This window comes from Brachionichthys hirsutus, chromosome 15 (genome assembly GCF_040956055.1).
Source record: "Brachionichthys hirsutus isolate HB-005 chromosome 15, CSIRO-AGI_Bhir_v1, whole genome shotgun sequence".
Lineage (NCBI taxonomy): Eukaryota > Metazoa > Chordata > Actinopteri > Lophiiformes > Brachionichthyidae > Brachionichthys > Brachionichthys hirsutus.
Genome location: NC_090911.1, coordinates 9,223,945 through 9,238,418, shown reverse-complemented (window position 1 = coordinate 9,238,418; position 14,474 = coordinate 9,223,945). Strand labels below are relative to the sequence as shown.

The following is a 14,474-nucleotide window of genomic DNA, read 5'->3' as shown; positions in this document are numbered from 1 at the left end:
CACAGGGCAATCAAATAAATGAATGAGATTAATCAATTTCCTCCTCCATGTTTATTAAAGAAAATAAAGTAGCTGAAAAACAATCCTTGTAGTGAATTTGTCGAAAGCAATTTATGTCTTGGGATATGCAAGTGTTTCAGGTTCACCTTCTTATGAGTGACTAAAATCCATTTTCACGTTCCATAATGGTTACTTCTCGGCTTCCTACAGCGGCATTCCTGCAGCCAACTCAACGCGAGCTGGGGCTGTTTACCCCCCCGTCGTCTCAGCCGTCTGCGTCTCACTCACCCTGCAGCCACGCACAGTGCCTTTCACCTTGTTGTGCAAAGCTTATTGATGCTAAGATGTCACAGGTCCAAACTGCACATCCTTGGGGGGGGGGGCAGGACAGAGATTCCTTCATTTAAAGATGGGAGTGCAAAGGAATCGAGATTCCCTGGGAAAGCACACACATCGACACTTAACAAATTGATCCATCTGCTGTTGAGACGCGAGACCAGTTAGAGATAGAGATAACAAACAGCGGGGAGAGAGAGAGAGAGAGAGAGACATGCAGCTTTAATATCTAACTTATTACTACCCGGATTGCTTTCCTAAGTGAGGTAAAGTGCTCCTTTTCCCCCTCTATGAGCATAAATTACCAGTAATCTGGTGATATGTTTTTACGATCTTCACAGCTTTGATAGGAAAATGGAGTCATAAGTGCTTTGCAGCGATGGTCATAAAACTGTGGAAGTCCAACCCAGATTGGAAACTAATAATGACGGCAAAAAAAAGACATATTACAGTACTTCATCATTGAGATATAAACTCTGAATCAGGAACAATATTCTGGATTCTCAGTGTCTTTATGAAAATGTTGACAGAGTGAGTCTCTGCTGAAACAGCATCTGCATGAGCCTATCGGAGATCTCCCTGTACCTCAGCCCATACAGGTATGGAGCAAACGCCCTGGGCAGCAGCATGAACACACACATATTGACGGTGCTGACCCACACGCGAAGATCTTGACTTATGTCCTTCCTGTGGAACATGACGAGCTCCAGGGTGAAAACAAAGCCAGGGGCGAAATACAGCAGCAGCAGCAGCCCGTGAGTCAGCAGCGTGACCCGGGCCCTGGAGAAGCGGCTCTGCCAGATCCCCCGGGTCCTCGTCACCATGTAGAGCCGAACGTAGCAGTAAAAAATCAGCACGGCGCAGATGATCGCAGCCACAAGGAAGTAGACGTGGATGTCAAACATCTGCTGGAGCTGCATGAAGCCGAAGGAGATGAGGACCAGGCACACCGCCACCTTCTCGCGGGAGTCTGCCCTCTCCGTCATGATCACCAAGGCGAAAGGGTACGCGGCCGCCAGCGCCCACAGCCCCACCAGGACGCGCCGCGTGCGCGCGGGCGAAAGGAAGACGTGGTAGCGCAGAGGCCAGCGGACGGCGACGTAGGTGTCCACGACCATGAGGGTGACGGTGAGGACGGCGCAGCAGTAGGCGGTGACGGTGGCCGCCGTGATCAGCTCACACACCAGCCGGGGGATCTGCACCCTCACTGTGTTGCAGATGATGGTGGCCAGGTTGAGGACGAGGAAGAGGATGTCTGCCGCCAGAGTGTTGGCCACCAGCAGGTAGCGCGTCTCCCGACGCAGAGCGCGGGTCAGAAAAATGCACAGCAGGAGGAGGGGGTTGGCGAGCAGCGTGCCCAGAGTGATGACTGTGGTGGGGATGATGAAGAACTCCAGGTCCAACCTCTGCAGGCTGTCCATCCAATCCTCGGTGAGGTTGGAAATGCACAGCAATGCCGTCACTTTGTCTTTCGGTGAAGGCAAATGTTGTGAGGCGTTTGTGGTTACCGCCTTAACAGTTTCCTGTAAATACAAACATCATACATAAAGGGGAACGTAGATATTTACAGAACAGACACAACAAAGGACCTTAAGGAGAATTATCTTTAAAAAAAATTCACTCTCGGTACATATACTGCTTTCATTTTGTTCGGAGTATTTTTTTCATCTACTTGTTTGACCTGTGTGGATCACAGGGAAAATAAATACCTTATTTAAAAGTAGATATAAATATCATGCAGTAAATACATCGACATAAAGAACATTATATTTGTTAAAAACTTGTAAAAAAACATTTCTCAAATTTATAGTTAAAGGATTTTAGGCAGACGAATCCAGAAAGAGTAAAACACCACAATTACAACTACGCACTGACAGAAATAGACAATTTATCGATCGACCAAAGGTACGTTTTCTTACCTGATGTCCAGAGGAGAGAAAACGCTCCATGCCGGAGATCCGTTAGACTTTGCGATAATATAAATCGATGGGCGCGACTCACTTCAACCGGGGTCCTTATCAGATGCACGCCTTGTTGACTCACGGAGATAACGCAGGGCCCGAGGAAGCTGAAGCCACTTGGCCATCACATAGTAACGGGGTGGAGCCTCCATCTTCTGCTGCTCCTCATGCTGTTACCTTTCATTTTTTGACAACCAAGATGATTTAAATTGAGAAGGGAAAGCCCTGTAAACTGGAGACTAAACTGGTTGCAGTCGTATTTAGTTCTTACTTTTAGTGCACTGGCATCTCAATAGTAGATTTGTGTTCACTTTGAGAGTAGAACGGATTCACCACAAGAACTATAATTAATTCTGACCTCACATCCTGCCTGTGGACGTGGAGGTTTCACGCCATCCAATCAGACGCCACTATAGATACATTTGAAGGAACAAAAGCAAACGGATGTTTCTGTGTGTTTAAGATACCAATCTTTTTTTTTAATGGTCGTAAAGTTAAACAAACAATGAAAACATGACGGGTTCCTTTCTACAGTTTAGTCCCTTATCTGCCGTCATTTCTTTCTCCGCTTCCTGTATCCACTTTTTCCTCCAGTGTCTTCATCCTCACTGTCATCCTCTTCTTCCTCATCATCATCACTGTCATCATCCTCTTCATCATCACGGTCATATTCAATGCGGCCCTGCTGCTGCTCCTCTTCCCGACATTCTCGTGCCAATAATCTTTTAAAAACATCAAACTCCTCTGCCGTAGCCATGGCGACTTGCGTGAGGAAAGTGTCCTCGTCGACGTTGAGGATGCCGTCCAGTTTGGGGTTGACGATGCTCGTCTGTCCCTTCTTGTCGGGGGTTTCGTACAAACCCCGGCGCTCCAGGAAGCAGTGTCGATGGCGCACCTTGTCCAGAGTGGAACGGAACAACCTGGACTTCACCATCTCGTTCTGTGCGACACCCATTCGGAAGTAGACGTACTGCGGAGACACGAGTCAACACACATTAAAGATAACCTCAAACGTTGACTTGTATACTAGTTTTTAAACACGGAACACTTACAGCAACAATATCAAATAATTCACCAGTTCATGTGATAATAAACATATTACTTTAGCTATATTGTATATATCAGATCATTAACGGATGAAAGGTGGCACAAAGATTTATTCCATCCTGGAGGGAACGGAACGCCGATCTGTTCCGTCTCACTAGGAAGAGCTCAGTTATGGCCACCAGAGGGAGGACGACAGCAGCGTCCGTCCACATCCCAGCAGGTTTACAGGACAAAGTGGGTTGAAGTTAACACAGAAACCTCCCGTCTGGTGCCAAGTTGACGTTTTTCTAAGGCAGTTTAACCGTGGGGGCAGAGGCCTTACCCGCCTTTCACCAGACCACATGATAAACGTTGTTTGATCAAGTTTGAGGAAGTCATTTAATCAGCAGTTAACTGTGAGAACAACCCCCCCCCCCCCCCCCCCCCAGCTGTCTGTCACTAGATAAATGCACTGAACTATCATGCACTTCTTTGAGATTTACAGTACAATTCCATTTGAAAAAAGATGTCTTTTAGTAATCACAAATAAGTGAAAGTATTAAACTCTGCTCTTGATTTGAGTTCTATAGGTTTAATCAGACTTTTACACATGTACCTTAAAAAAATGGATCATGTTATAATTTACTGAGAAATTCTTAACTCTAATCTCAAGAATTATTATGTTACCCATAAAAAGAGAATGCCATACCGGTATTTGCTTGCTTTTTTCCCCATTCCCAAAGACCAACAGATCAGTTGCTGGCTTCCATTTCCCCTGAGCGTTAATCTGTACGCATGTAAAGCACCTCTTCATGCTGACCTGAATCTTGTACTCCAGCTGCTCCAAGTCGTCCACAACTACGGCTGGACTATCTCTGAGGATGACTCTGATCTGATGGGTGGTGAACAGACACTTCGTCCTCAGGAACATCACTGCATGTTTTACCGTCGTCACGGGCACGGTCAGGAGCTGTGGGAAATACGCCACCATTCTTTGAAGGCTACCTAGATGGGGGGGGGGGGGGGGGGGGGGGGGTCAGTAAATAAATCGGTTTAACATTCAGAAGCAATGCAGTTAATGGAAAATCCGTAATCTCACCTTCGCCTAAGCCGAGTTTCCGCAGGTTACCGATGCGCTGCTGAAGCTGCGATTCCCTGACCGTGAAAAGTTCTGGACATTTATCCAATATTTTCAGCACAGTGGAAGCGTTGAGGCCCAAGAAAAACAGAGTCGACAGAGCATGATTGGCAGTACTTCCTCCTTTGGCTTTAGACACAGCAGCATAAACACAAGCAGCCTCTGCGTCTGTGAATCCCATATCAGCCAAAGAGCGCAGGGAGAAATCGGTCTCAGGCTTCCTGCACGGAGGGCCGACTTCATGGGTGTGTTGCGTTGACTGTAGAACACGATGACTGTCAGAGGAACACGATAACCGGCCCCCGAAGCACAGAGTATGTCGGTAGCATTTCCAAAACTCAGGTGGACGAAACACAGTGGATGAGGCATTTCTCACAGTCCACCAAAAAACCTTAAGAAAAAAATAATCATGGTTAGAAACAGCAGTTATGTAAAAATGTAAATAGGAGAATTAGCCATTTGTAACAAGCAGAAAATAACAGAGCAGAAGATATGCTAGCAAACCAGTGATGCCGTTAGCTAAGTTAGCAAACACGAAGGTTACACCGGACGCTCGTGATTCTTCGTTTATTTTTTTGTACGTGATGTTAAATTAATATCAAATTCTGTAAAAAATAAATAAAGTATAACCATTACAATAAGGACACGTCGTTACATAAACATTCACCTGACGATAAGCGACTAGTGTCACCATGTTTGTCCGTCGGAAAACACTTCCGTGTTTCTGTTTTGACACGGACAAAGGTTCCGCTGTATTCCGCTTGCTTTATAATCCGTGGAGCAATTTGACAAACGATAATTGATTCAGATGAACGCTTTAAGTAACGCGAGATGGTTCTAAAACCTAAATCATTATTCTGGCAATGAAACAAGATGCATAGATGATTTTATAGCGAGAATCAACCTTTTTCACGTGGCTATGCCAAACATTCGGTATTCATTTTACTGTATTTAAACTCATATTGATATACCATATATAGAATTAACAAGGATTCTATCCTCATCTATTGCATAAATCTGCTTTAGACCTTTTGGTTTGTGAATCTGCAGCTAGAACGTTCAAGCAGACAATGTTATTGCACCACCATGTGATAATTATCAGTGTTTATTGGCTACACAAAAATGAAATGAAGATAGCTATATTTTCATGACAAACAAAGTATATAATGCTTCAATAATTAAATTGACATAGAAAGTAAAGAGGACGTACTTTGGGTAATATTTATTAATCTATCAAAATAAATACATAAAATACTGTAAATATACTTACATCTTTTCATTCAAAACATTCTGGTTTAAAATCATGAATGTAAAAACAAAGAAACAGGTGGGATCAACAAACTAATTCCCTTCAACTTGAAACAAACAAACTATTGTTTTGCTGAGAAATAACTTGTAGGTTTTAAACGCTGAACCATTACCATGCTTCAGCTTTTCCTAAATCCAATGAATTAAACTATAGATTCAACAATAGACACAAAGACTTTGCAAAACGGTGTGTTTGATGATGATTTGGGAAACCTTTCCTTTAGCTTGCACTTCGGATGGATGGTTGGATGTCTTCTACGTCTTTAAAAATGTATTTTAATACTCATGGAGGTACTTCTGAAGCTCTGCTCGCAGGGCCGCCATTGACAACTTGTCCTCCTCATCTCCCTCCTTATCTTCCTCATCATCAGGGAGGGTCTCATCATGCTGATCCGGAAACAAGCCTTGCTCAATGAAGATCTCAGGACAGGACTCCTGATAAAATGGTGAGCCTGCTAAAAAAAACAGGAAGAGAGTACATTTCACTTTATTCTGTCTATTTAGTTTAGAGGCACCAGATTTATACGGATGATGAATAAAGTGCCAACACGACATACCCACAAATAAGTTGTGTATTTTTGAACATCTAAAATAAGATCATAAAATTCAATTAATCAGAGGTGGAGAAGAATCCCAGAGTACTCACAGTAGCTCGCAGTAGCGGGTACCACCTCTGTCCAGCTGTACTCTGCCAGAGAAATGGGCTGACTGATCCAGGACTGCAGCAGCAGCTGGTCCAGAGTCATTCTCCGAGTGGGATCGCGCTGCAACAGCTGGCGTAACACTTCTCTCAGGTCTGACAGCGTGCAGCGAAGGAGCGTGAGAAAAAATATTATTCACGCGTGACAGTGAAGAACAGCGATTTGTGGTCGGTAACGATGAACAACTGCACACCTGGCGAGAGGGGAAACGGGGGCTTGAGTTTGGCATCCAGGATCTCCTCCACGCCGCAGAAAGGGTTCTCGCCGAACAGCAGAGTGTAGAGCAACACACCGAGAGACCACATCTCCAGCTCTGGCCCCTCATAGCTACAACCGCAGCCCGACAAGGAGATCAACCGCGACTGAAATAAGCTTATACTTGGCAATTTGGGGAAAACATGGCAGAATATTTCTGGTGTACGACTTTTATCACTTTTATACATACGGATTTCCCCGGAGGACCTCCGGGGAGCAATACTCCAGCGTGCCACAGAAATTGTGAAAGAGCTTTCCGGGGGGCGCCATCATGGCAGCGGAGCCGAAGTCAATCAGCCGAATGTGGAAACACTTGTCGATGACGATGTTCTCATCTTTGATGTCTCTGTGAAGGATGTTCTTAGTCCTCAGATAGAACACAGCGGCCACCAGCTGGGAGAACAGACACATTTCAGAGCCCATTCGTCAGCCCTGTTCGTTTCTCTGGGCGACAGTAACCAAACACACCTGTCTGAAGATGTAGCTGGCCAGGGGCTCATCCAGCCTTGGCTGCATGTCTATGAACTCAAAAAGGTCCAGGCCATCTCCATGTTTCTCCATCACCATCTGGAAGTAGCTCCCATTCTCAAACACCTCCAGCACCTGGTGATAACCACACGTATCTTCAATGAACAAAATTCCATTGGCATAATCAGTGACAGGTTTCCCCCCCCCTCCCCCCCCCAACCAAACCACTTACCTTCACTATGTTGTGGTGCTGCAATCGTGCCAGTATAGCGATCTCCTGACTGACTCTTCCCAGGATGTTGTCATCTACCCAGCACTCAGTCACTATCCTGGCCTTACTAATGAACTTCACAACCACCTACAATGCATACAATAATCGCTGACGTCAGATATTTCTTTGCCCCCCCCCCCATCTTTGAAGAAGGATTTCTTACTTCTTGTCCGTCGCATCGTCGTATGGCCTTCCAGACGAAACCAAACGCTCCTTTACCCACAGCTTGAAGAGGTTTGTATTCTTCATCAAACTGCCCATCACAGGCTCGAGACTGTTCCAGGTCCATAGTGGAGCGTAACGCCTCCCCGACCCTCTAAAGGGGCGGCGAGGAGAAAAGAACGCGTTGTACTTTCTATACTTTGACAAATACATTTTACGAGCCAGAACTTCTTACGTATAATTTCTGCCCCCTCACCTCTCCGAGACTGACTTCTGATTGATTATGCAGCGATCCTTCCGTTTGCAACAGCGACCCCTGCTGGCCGAGCCTCCTCATCCACACACAGAACATGGAGCTTCCGTCGTGGAGGTCAATTCTGTGCACCTCACACTGCACATCTGGAGACAATAAAGTCTAGTTGAAGTACTCCTCTGCGCCCCCCCCCCCCCCCTCTCACTCTTTTTGTGACCATCAGATTTACAATTCTAGATGTACTAACCTATCCCTGTGCCATCTCTGTGGTATGCGCTTCCTTCATAGTGCCCCTCCAGTATTTGTGCACTGTCTGAGGCCAGTGTGTGTCCATCCACCTTCTTTTTAGGAGTAGATGTGGCAGGAATGTCTGCCATCGACTCAATCTTGTCATTCATTTGCACGGAGAACGCTTGGCTCTGCTCTTTATGAACTACTTGCTCTTCACTCGAGTCACCCGCGACCTCTGCATCGGGACTCTTGATCTCAGCGCGTTCTGCTTCCTGGTCAGACTCTACCACGCATGGGGAGGGGGTACGCAGGAGCTCTGCCGTATCAACCGATGAGTTTAGGATATCAACATTGCACGCTCTGCTACTGAGCAGCTCAATACTACTGCTCAGATCGAGATCAGCCAAGGCCAGGGTCACCAGGTCGCCGTTGCTGTTGAGGTCCAGGAAACAGCTGGCAGAATCCCCAATTTCTGTGGAGCGGGGGTCCTCCGTCTGGCCTGGATGAGAAACACCGCGGCCCCCCAATGTTTCACAGAACCCAGAGGAAGACCTGTGGAAACGCGTTACAATAAAAATATGATATATGATATGATGAGTTTAAAGAAGACAAAAACACACCGATTAACAGAACTAGATTGACAAATACATCTGGATGTTGTTAAACTCCAAATACGTTTGCACCGTATTCAGACAGGATGATTAGAATCTAATATTAGTGACTTACGCTTTCTGATCTGAAAATGTGCATGAATTCAGCTGCAACCTCCGCCCTCACCTGCTCTCCAGTGAGATGACCTCAAAGCTGGAGTCTTGGAGGACAGACGCACATGAGCGGGGGACCGAGTCTACTTTGAGAGCGGCGCCGCCCACCCCGCCAGCGGCACAACCGTTCTGAACAGGAGTGTCTAAAAGCAAAATAATGAAACCTAATCCGTTGAAGGTGAAATCCTTCCATAGAACAGGAAATCTCGAAACACAGCAAAATGTTGTCGAAGTTCTGAGCCAAGAGTTTCACTACCCGTTTCAATAAGCGCTGAAGCTCCGCAAAGTTAGTTTCAGGGCTGTTCTACAGATAAATTAACTCAAACGCGTTATTGTAAAGGCTAAACGTTAATCTGAATCATACCTGGGATCATCTTGGCGGCCGGCTGTCCGTTTTCATCAACCCATCTGTTGAGCTGCTGGTCTCGGTTAGATTGTGGAGGTCCGGTGGGGACCAGGCTGAAGGTTTCTTCTTCTGGGGGATCGAACCAGGCAAATGTCTTTAGGAGAACTCGAGTGCTGTCTGCACCGGTCAGCTGGCTGCTGCAGAGAACGACTTGGGCCGCCTCCTTCATCAGTTCTGCAGTGTCGTCGGCCCTGAGGAAAGAGCAAACAGATTTATATGAAGGGGGCAGAATTATCTTTTGAAAAGCAGCCGGTGGACTTCCAGGACACTCAGGTTGATGGTTGTTCTTGTTTGGGGGGGCGTAGATCTGACATGTTTAGCTTTATTGATAGTCTATGAAGTCTTTAGTAATATAAAGTTATTGAGTATAAGACAATCAGATGGCTTTTATCAACAATGTCGCGGGCATTGCAACTCACTTAAGCAAGCGTGTGGAGGTGACAGCAGGGGCAGAAAGGGTAGACAAAGCGCTGCTGCACGGCTTCTCCAGCCTGGTGCAGGTTCCAGTGAAGATCCGGCCTCTGCCTGTGGAGCTTCTTCCCAGGGCGTCATGATGCAACGTGACCATATCACCAGCCAACAGCGAGGAAGGGTCTAGCATTGATCAAAATAGATAAGATAACAAGCAGATCAACATTAGCTGCTTCTTCTACTGGAAACTGGATGACATAACAAAACTAGAACAGCACTCATTCCCATCCTAATTGGACTTACACCGTCCACAACGTGATCTGGATCATCATCGAAAGGTTCTAAATTGTTCTCGGTATCTTTATACACCAACCATGAAAAGTCGATGTGTATCGTAAATGACTTTTGAATCCGTAAATTGAGTTTTCAATGTTAAATTTCAATATTTTCTACTGACTCCATTCTGGATCTGATCCGGATGAGATTTGGTGGCGAGATAGAGGTCCCCTCCCTACAAGGCTGGGTCAAATCCCATAAACATCGGTCAACAATCAACCGAGATACTGAGGAACAAATCCTGAAGCTCCATTGACTGCAATGTTAACGAAAATTGCGATCCAGAATCCAGGATCTCTTCTGGATCATCACCAAAATGTAATCTTCTGTTCCTGGTAACATTCCCAACATTTCCTGAAAATGTTAAAGATCTGTCCAGAACGTATCTTGCTAACAGACGGACGGATGACCAGACAGACAAACGCCGGCGATCACATAACCTCTGCCTCGCCTCGGCGGAGGTAATAATATAATGTACTGTATTAACGATACTGTATTAACGAGATAAGATATCACTCAATAATTTTCCAAATTAAAAATTACCAATTCGGAATTGCAATGTATGAATGGATTTACACCTATTAATTAAACTTTAAGGTCTTTGTTATATTAATGTCCTCTTAAATACAGACAAATACTCGCCACATTTCCTTGAGATTTTGGATGATTCTGTATTTTGCCGCGGCGCTGCTTGGGAATCGCAGTAGGAGCCGGCCTTTCTGTTGGAGTCAGACATCCATCCATAGAAACCAGGCATCAGAAAAGCGACACTCTGGATGACGAAGCAGCAGCGAGTTAGTACAGTCATCGGTCAATGTCGCCTCGTCCGGTCCATCTCGTTGGCTAACCTTATTCAGCAGCTCGTCGTTGTCGTAGCCAAACAGACTGAGAGACAGGTGGTTATTGATGCTGTGGATCGAGCCATCGGGGTGGAGCAGAAGGAGGCTGCTGAGAGGAGCAAATGCCCAGACTGTTCCAGAGTACTGCAGCACAGGCCTCGCGGAGAGGACGTCATTATCCGCTTTGACTTCTGCTGTTGGGACAAACAATGGAGAAGCAGAATTACTTACTTTAAAAAGTCTGCATAATTTCCACAAAGGTTTATTTTTTAAATATTGGCTTGATTAAACAAACAAATACCAAATTGTTTGGGGACATTCAGTTTAATTTCTTTAGATTCCATGACTTTATGTTACCCTGCTTTGTTTTCTTAACATTAAAGACAAGCAGGATACGCTGCAGGAGACTTAGTGATTTATGCAGGAGTTTCTCCACAACACGGTTGTGTTTTTTACTGCCTTTATGTGCCAGCATTATGTCACAGCCTCATCTTGAAGAATAACTTACCAGAGGACGGCTCTTTTTCATGAGGCTGCTCACAGCCTTCAGGGTTTGAGCCTTCTGACTTGCGCGCACAGCAGGTGGGGCAAGAGTATAACTGCTTGTTCTGTGCATCCGACTGTTCAGGATTGTTTGTTGGGCAGGTGCAACTAGTCACATTGCTGCGGTTCTGGGGCCTCCCACTAACCACTGCCCCCTGAAGTTTGATACACAGTGGGACCAGCGCACCATTTCTCTTTTTACCACACAATCGCTGAACCCGCAGCATCTGAAAGAAAAAAGGAAAACCAAAAATCCAAAGTTGCCAATTTGACAGAATAACCCGAGCCGAAAACGTTGCAGGGTATCTGAACTGAACTGTCTGAGCAGCACATTGGCAAAGAGAGACTCGAAAGCAAGGCTTAAAAAGGGGGATTCTTTTATTCGCCGAGTGGGACCATTTTTGATTTCAACGTATGCTTACTTTCGGCAATGCATTGCTGTGAAGGGGGATTTGTAAAGAAGGGATTAGCTCCTTAACAGATGTTCCGGTTAACTCGTCGGGATGACGGTATCCATGGAGGTGTGCGAACGCCAAGTCACAGTGTAGAATGGTCCCCTAGGAATGTGCAGAAAATAACTGTTTTAATGGGTTAAACAATCTGTAGCATATTAGCCATTAGCAAGTGAAACATCAAACATTTTTATGGGTCACAACGAGCTGGTGTATCGCTGATTGCTGCATCCCACCAGGGAGCTCCTGGTATTGTGTGCACTGACTCACTAATGATTATGGTTGCACACACTGGAGCTGAGCAGTTGTTACAGTTATTAAATCTATCGGTGATTTTACTGCTCAAAGAGTCAAAGAGTCTGCCGTGCAGCCATTATATAATTCTACAGGACAGCGACAGTGTGTTGTAAACATCTCTTAAGAGAAACAAAACTAACATTGATTTATGTCAAACAACAAAAGAATAAAAGCAACACAATAAAGATGGCCTTACATCTTGGGAAAAGGTCAGGAAGGCCGATAGCCTTTCCACAAATTCCATCATGACAAGACAGTGTTCTTCATGTTGCGACTGCCTGTGGGAACACACAGACACTGGCGCCTCTCCAGATGAGGTCACAACATCCACCTAGAAAAAAGCAGCACAGTAACCCGTTAAAACAGACACAGGAATCTTCTATAATGGTAAAAAGACAGACGAGGTCAAGCTCAAACAGCCCGCGGTTATTTTATTTGAGCTTTATTCAGCGTATTTCATACCACTTTCCCAGACACAGCTGCAACACTTCCATCCAGAAATGGAAAATCTTCTTCCAGCGCTTCTTCCAGGACCTGACTGGTTCTCTTCAAGACACAGGAAAGCTTTTTTCCAATCAACTCATCGGCGGTGCACTCAAACAGTTTGCAGGCCTGATCGTTTGCCGACAAAATCTGAAAAATCAAGATTAAACACAACAGGGGTTGTTCTAGATTGGAGTGTTTCCGTGATCAGTTTACGTTAATGGAACAGACAGTACCTCTCTGGTCTGATGGTTGACAGTGAGGATAACTTTGTTGGGGTTGATGGCAAATGGCGATGTCGACAGACCAAAATCCCTGTCGATGATTTGACCTAACAAACTCTCCTCCATCTCCGATACAGTGGAGAGACGCGGCAAGGCGACAGCGGGAACTTGGGAGGCACGGTGGTGTAGGCTGGGAATTTGGTCGTTTCTAGCTGCAGATGAAGTGCAAATATCCAGACATGCACCTGCGAGCAGACAGAAATGTATTAACTCACAAGAACAAGATCGTTTTAAATGAATCATTTTGCACAAATATTAGTCCCAAAAAATTCTGTACTGCTGTAAATGCCAGCAACGCTCACCTCTCACGGAATCAGGATGGCAGCGACGATACAGCGGCACTATGCTGTTGTTGTGCAATGGCCTCTGAGTATATGGATAGGATTTATTCAGGTCGTAATCATCTTCAAGCAGATCGGGTGAGAGGCCGGGCACCACACAAATGGTGTCGCCTTTACCTCTGCAGCCTGGGCCCGCACCAAAATCAGCCTCGGTCAACAGCGACATGGTTGCAGGTCTTCGAGCTAATGTTGACCCATACAGCGACACTGGAGCAAAACAATTCAACCGAACGGGTTTGTTTTTTGTAACATTTGAGTTACATCTGTTTTGAAGACCAAAGAACTCACCTCAAGTCGACGAAATAAACCGTTTAAATTAAATTAATGAGTACGAAAGATTCAGAAAACGGGCACAGCACTTTTCGTTGACGCTTGCTAACTTTAGTTGACAAGGTTACCTCCCCGGCGCTATCTGGCTAACTAGGTTAGCCATCTGCTAACAACAACTATATTCAGAGCAGCGTTAGCTCAATGCTGTCACAATACCAACAAATTAGTTCGGGAAAATAAGACTTCGATGCTCCTATATCACTTTAGTCGGCGTATGATTTTGTAAACCGCGGGATTCAAGCGCCAGCCTAGTCGCTTTCCAGGAAGTCCCCTGAACCAATCAAATGTCACGATTCTTAACGAGCCTACAGCATTGGCTAATTTGCCGGAAATGCCCGTGTATGTTTCCATGGAAACCACAATACAAACGTAAGCAACAGGAAAGCGTCATAAAAAGTCTTGTCAAAAAAATTGTCTTCTTTTGATTATAATTTTTATAATTTATACTTATTTCCTTGATCAAACAGGGCAATAATAAAGAACAGTAACATCATCGGTATTTTAAATCACATGTTTTTATTCAGCAAATAATAAATCTATTTCAGTTTTATTATCACAGTTTATTATCAAGGGCAAAATATAACAAGGCATCCATAACATTAATAGAAAATTACTATTGATCTTTAAACCATATCACAGGAGAATTATAATGTCTTTTTTTTTGTGTACAAATCAGATGAATAGCACTAAAATACAGATAAAATAAATGCAGTTTAAACAGATTGAACATAGAAAATCCCATCATGTAAAACTAATCTCAGATAACATGTGCAAGTTTATTCTAGGTGCAATGACTGCAGGGCTCCATATGTTTTATGTATTTATTTTATTTTATTTTATTTTTTACTTAGACTTAAAATATGGCCTTGGGGACCATC

At 44.8% G+C, this 14,474-nt stretch overlaps 3 protein-coding genes across 3 annotated transcripts; all 3 read right to left on the bottom strand.

Moving 5' to 3' along the window:
• Positions 1–848: 848 nt before the first annotated feature.
• On the bottom strand, positions 849–2,285 carry LOC137904705 (probable G-protein coupled receptor 148). The gene is made up of 2 exons (XM_068748909.1): positions 2,256–2,285; positions 849–1,859 (listed from the first exon to the last, which is right to left on the bottom strand). The coding sequence occupies exons 1-2, from the start codon at positions 2,283–2,285 to the stop codon at positions 849–851; spliced, it is 1,041 nt and encodes a 346-aa protein (XP_068605010.1).
• A 470-nt stretch (positions 2,286–2,755) lies between these two features.
• On the bottom strand, positions 2,756–5,167 carry mterf4 (mitochondrial transcription termination factor 4). The gene is made up of 4 exons (XM_068749186.1): positions 5,129–5,167; positions 4,423–4,852; positions 4,144–4,328; positions 2,756–3,267 (listed from the first exon to the last, which is right to left on the bottom strand). The coding sequence occupies exons 1-4, from the start codon at positions 5,153–5,155 to the stop codon at positions 2,851–2,853; spliced, it is 1,059 nt and encodes a 352-aa protein (XP_068605287.1). The 5' UTR covers positions 5,156–5,167; the 3' UTR covers positions 2,756–2,850.
• An 878-nt stretch (positions 5,168–6,045) lies between these two features.
• On the bottom strand, positions 6,046–13,432 carry pask (PAS domain containing serine/threonine kinase). Its single transcript, XM_068748908.1, has 21 exons — positions 13,228–13,432; positions 12,878–13,110; positions 12,621–12,791; positions 12,355–12,489; positions 11,832–11,966; positions 11,526–11,636; positions 11,375–11,432; positions 10,876–11,060; positions 10,670–10,799; positions 9,700–9,874; positions 9,239–9,471; positions 8,888–9,017; positions 8,127–8,662; positions 7,883–8,025; positions 7,628–7,780; positions 7,426–7,551; positions 7,194–7,328; positions 6,916–7,118; positions 6,664–6,797; positions 6,416–6,565; positions 6,046–6,221 (listed from the first exon to the last, which is right to left on the bottom strand). The coding sequence occupies exons 1-21, from the start codon at positions 13,430–13,432 to the stop codon at positions 6,046–6,048; spliced, it is 3,657 nt and encodes a 1,218-aa protein (XP_068605009.1).
• Between the last annotated feature and the right edge of the window lie 1,042 nt (positions 13,433–14,474).

Coding starts and splice junctions, on each gene's coding strand:
- mterf4 (XM_068749186.1), bottom strand. CDS start 5,155: ATGGTGACACTAGTCGCTTATCGTCAG. Junction 4,853..5,128: donor CACTAGTCGCTTATCGTCAG/GTGAATGTTTAT, acceptor TTTTTTCTTAAG/GTTTTTTGGTGGACTGTGAG. Junction 3,268..4,143: donor AGCTGGAGTACAAGATTCAG/GTCAGCATGAAG, acceptor GTGTCTCCGCAG/TACGTCTACTTCCGAATGGG.
- pask (XM_068748908.1), bottom strand. CDS start 13,432: ATGTCGCTGTTGACCGAGGCTGATTTTGGTGCGGGCCCAGGCTGCAGA. Junction 12,792..12,877: donor TCAACCATCAGACCAGAGAG/GTACTGTCTGTT, acceptor TTGATTTTTCAG/ATTTTGTCGGCAAACGATCA. Junction 10,800..10,875: donor ACGACGAGCTGCTGAATAAG/GTTAGCCAACGA, acceptor TTCGTCATCCAG/AGTGTCGCTTTTCTGATGCC.
- LOC137904705 (XM_068748909.1), bottom strand. CDS start 2,285: ATGGAGCGTTTTCTCTCCTCTGGACATCAG. Junction 1,860..2,255: donor TTCTCTCCTCTGGACATCAG/GTAAGAAAACGT, acceptor TTGTATTTACAG/GAAACTGTTAAGGCGGTAAC.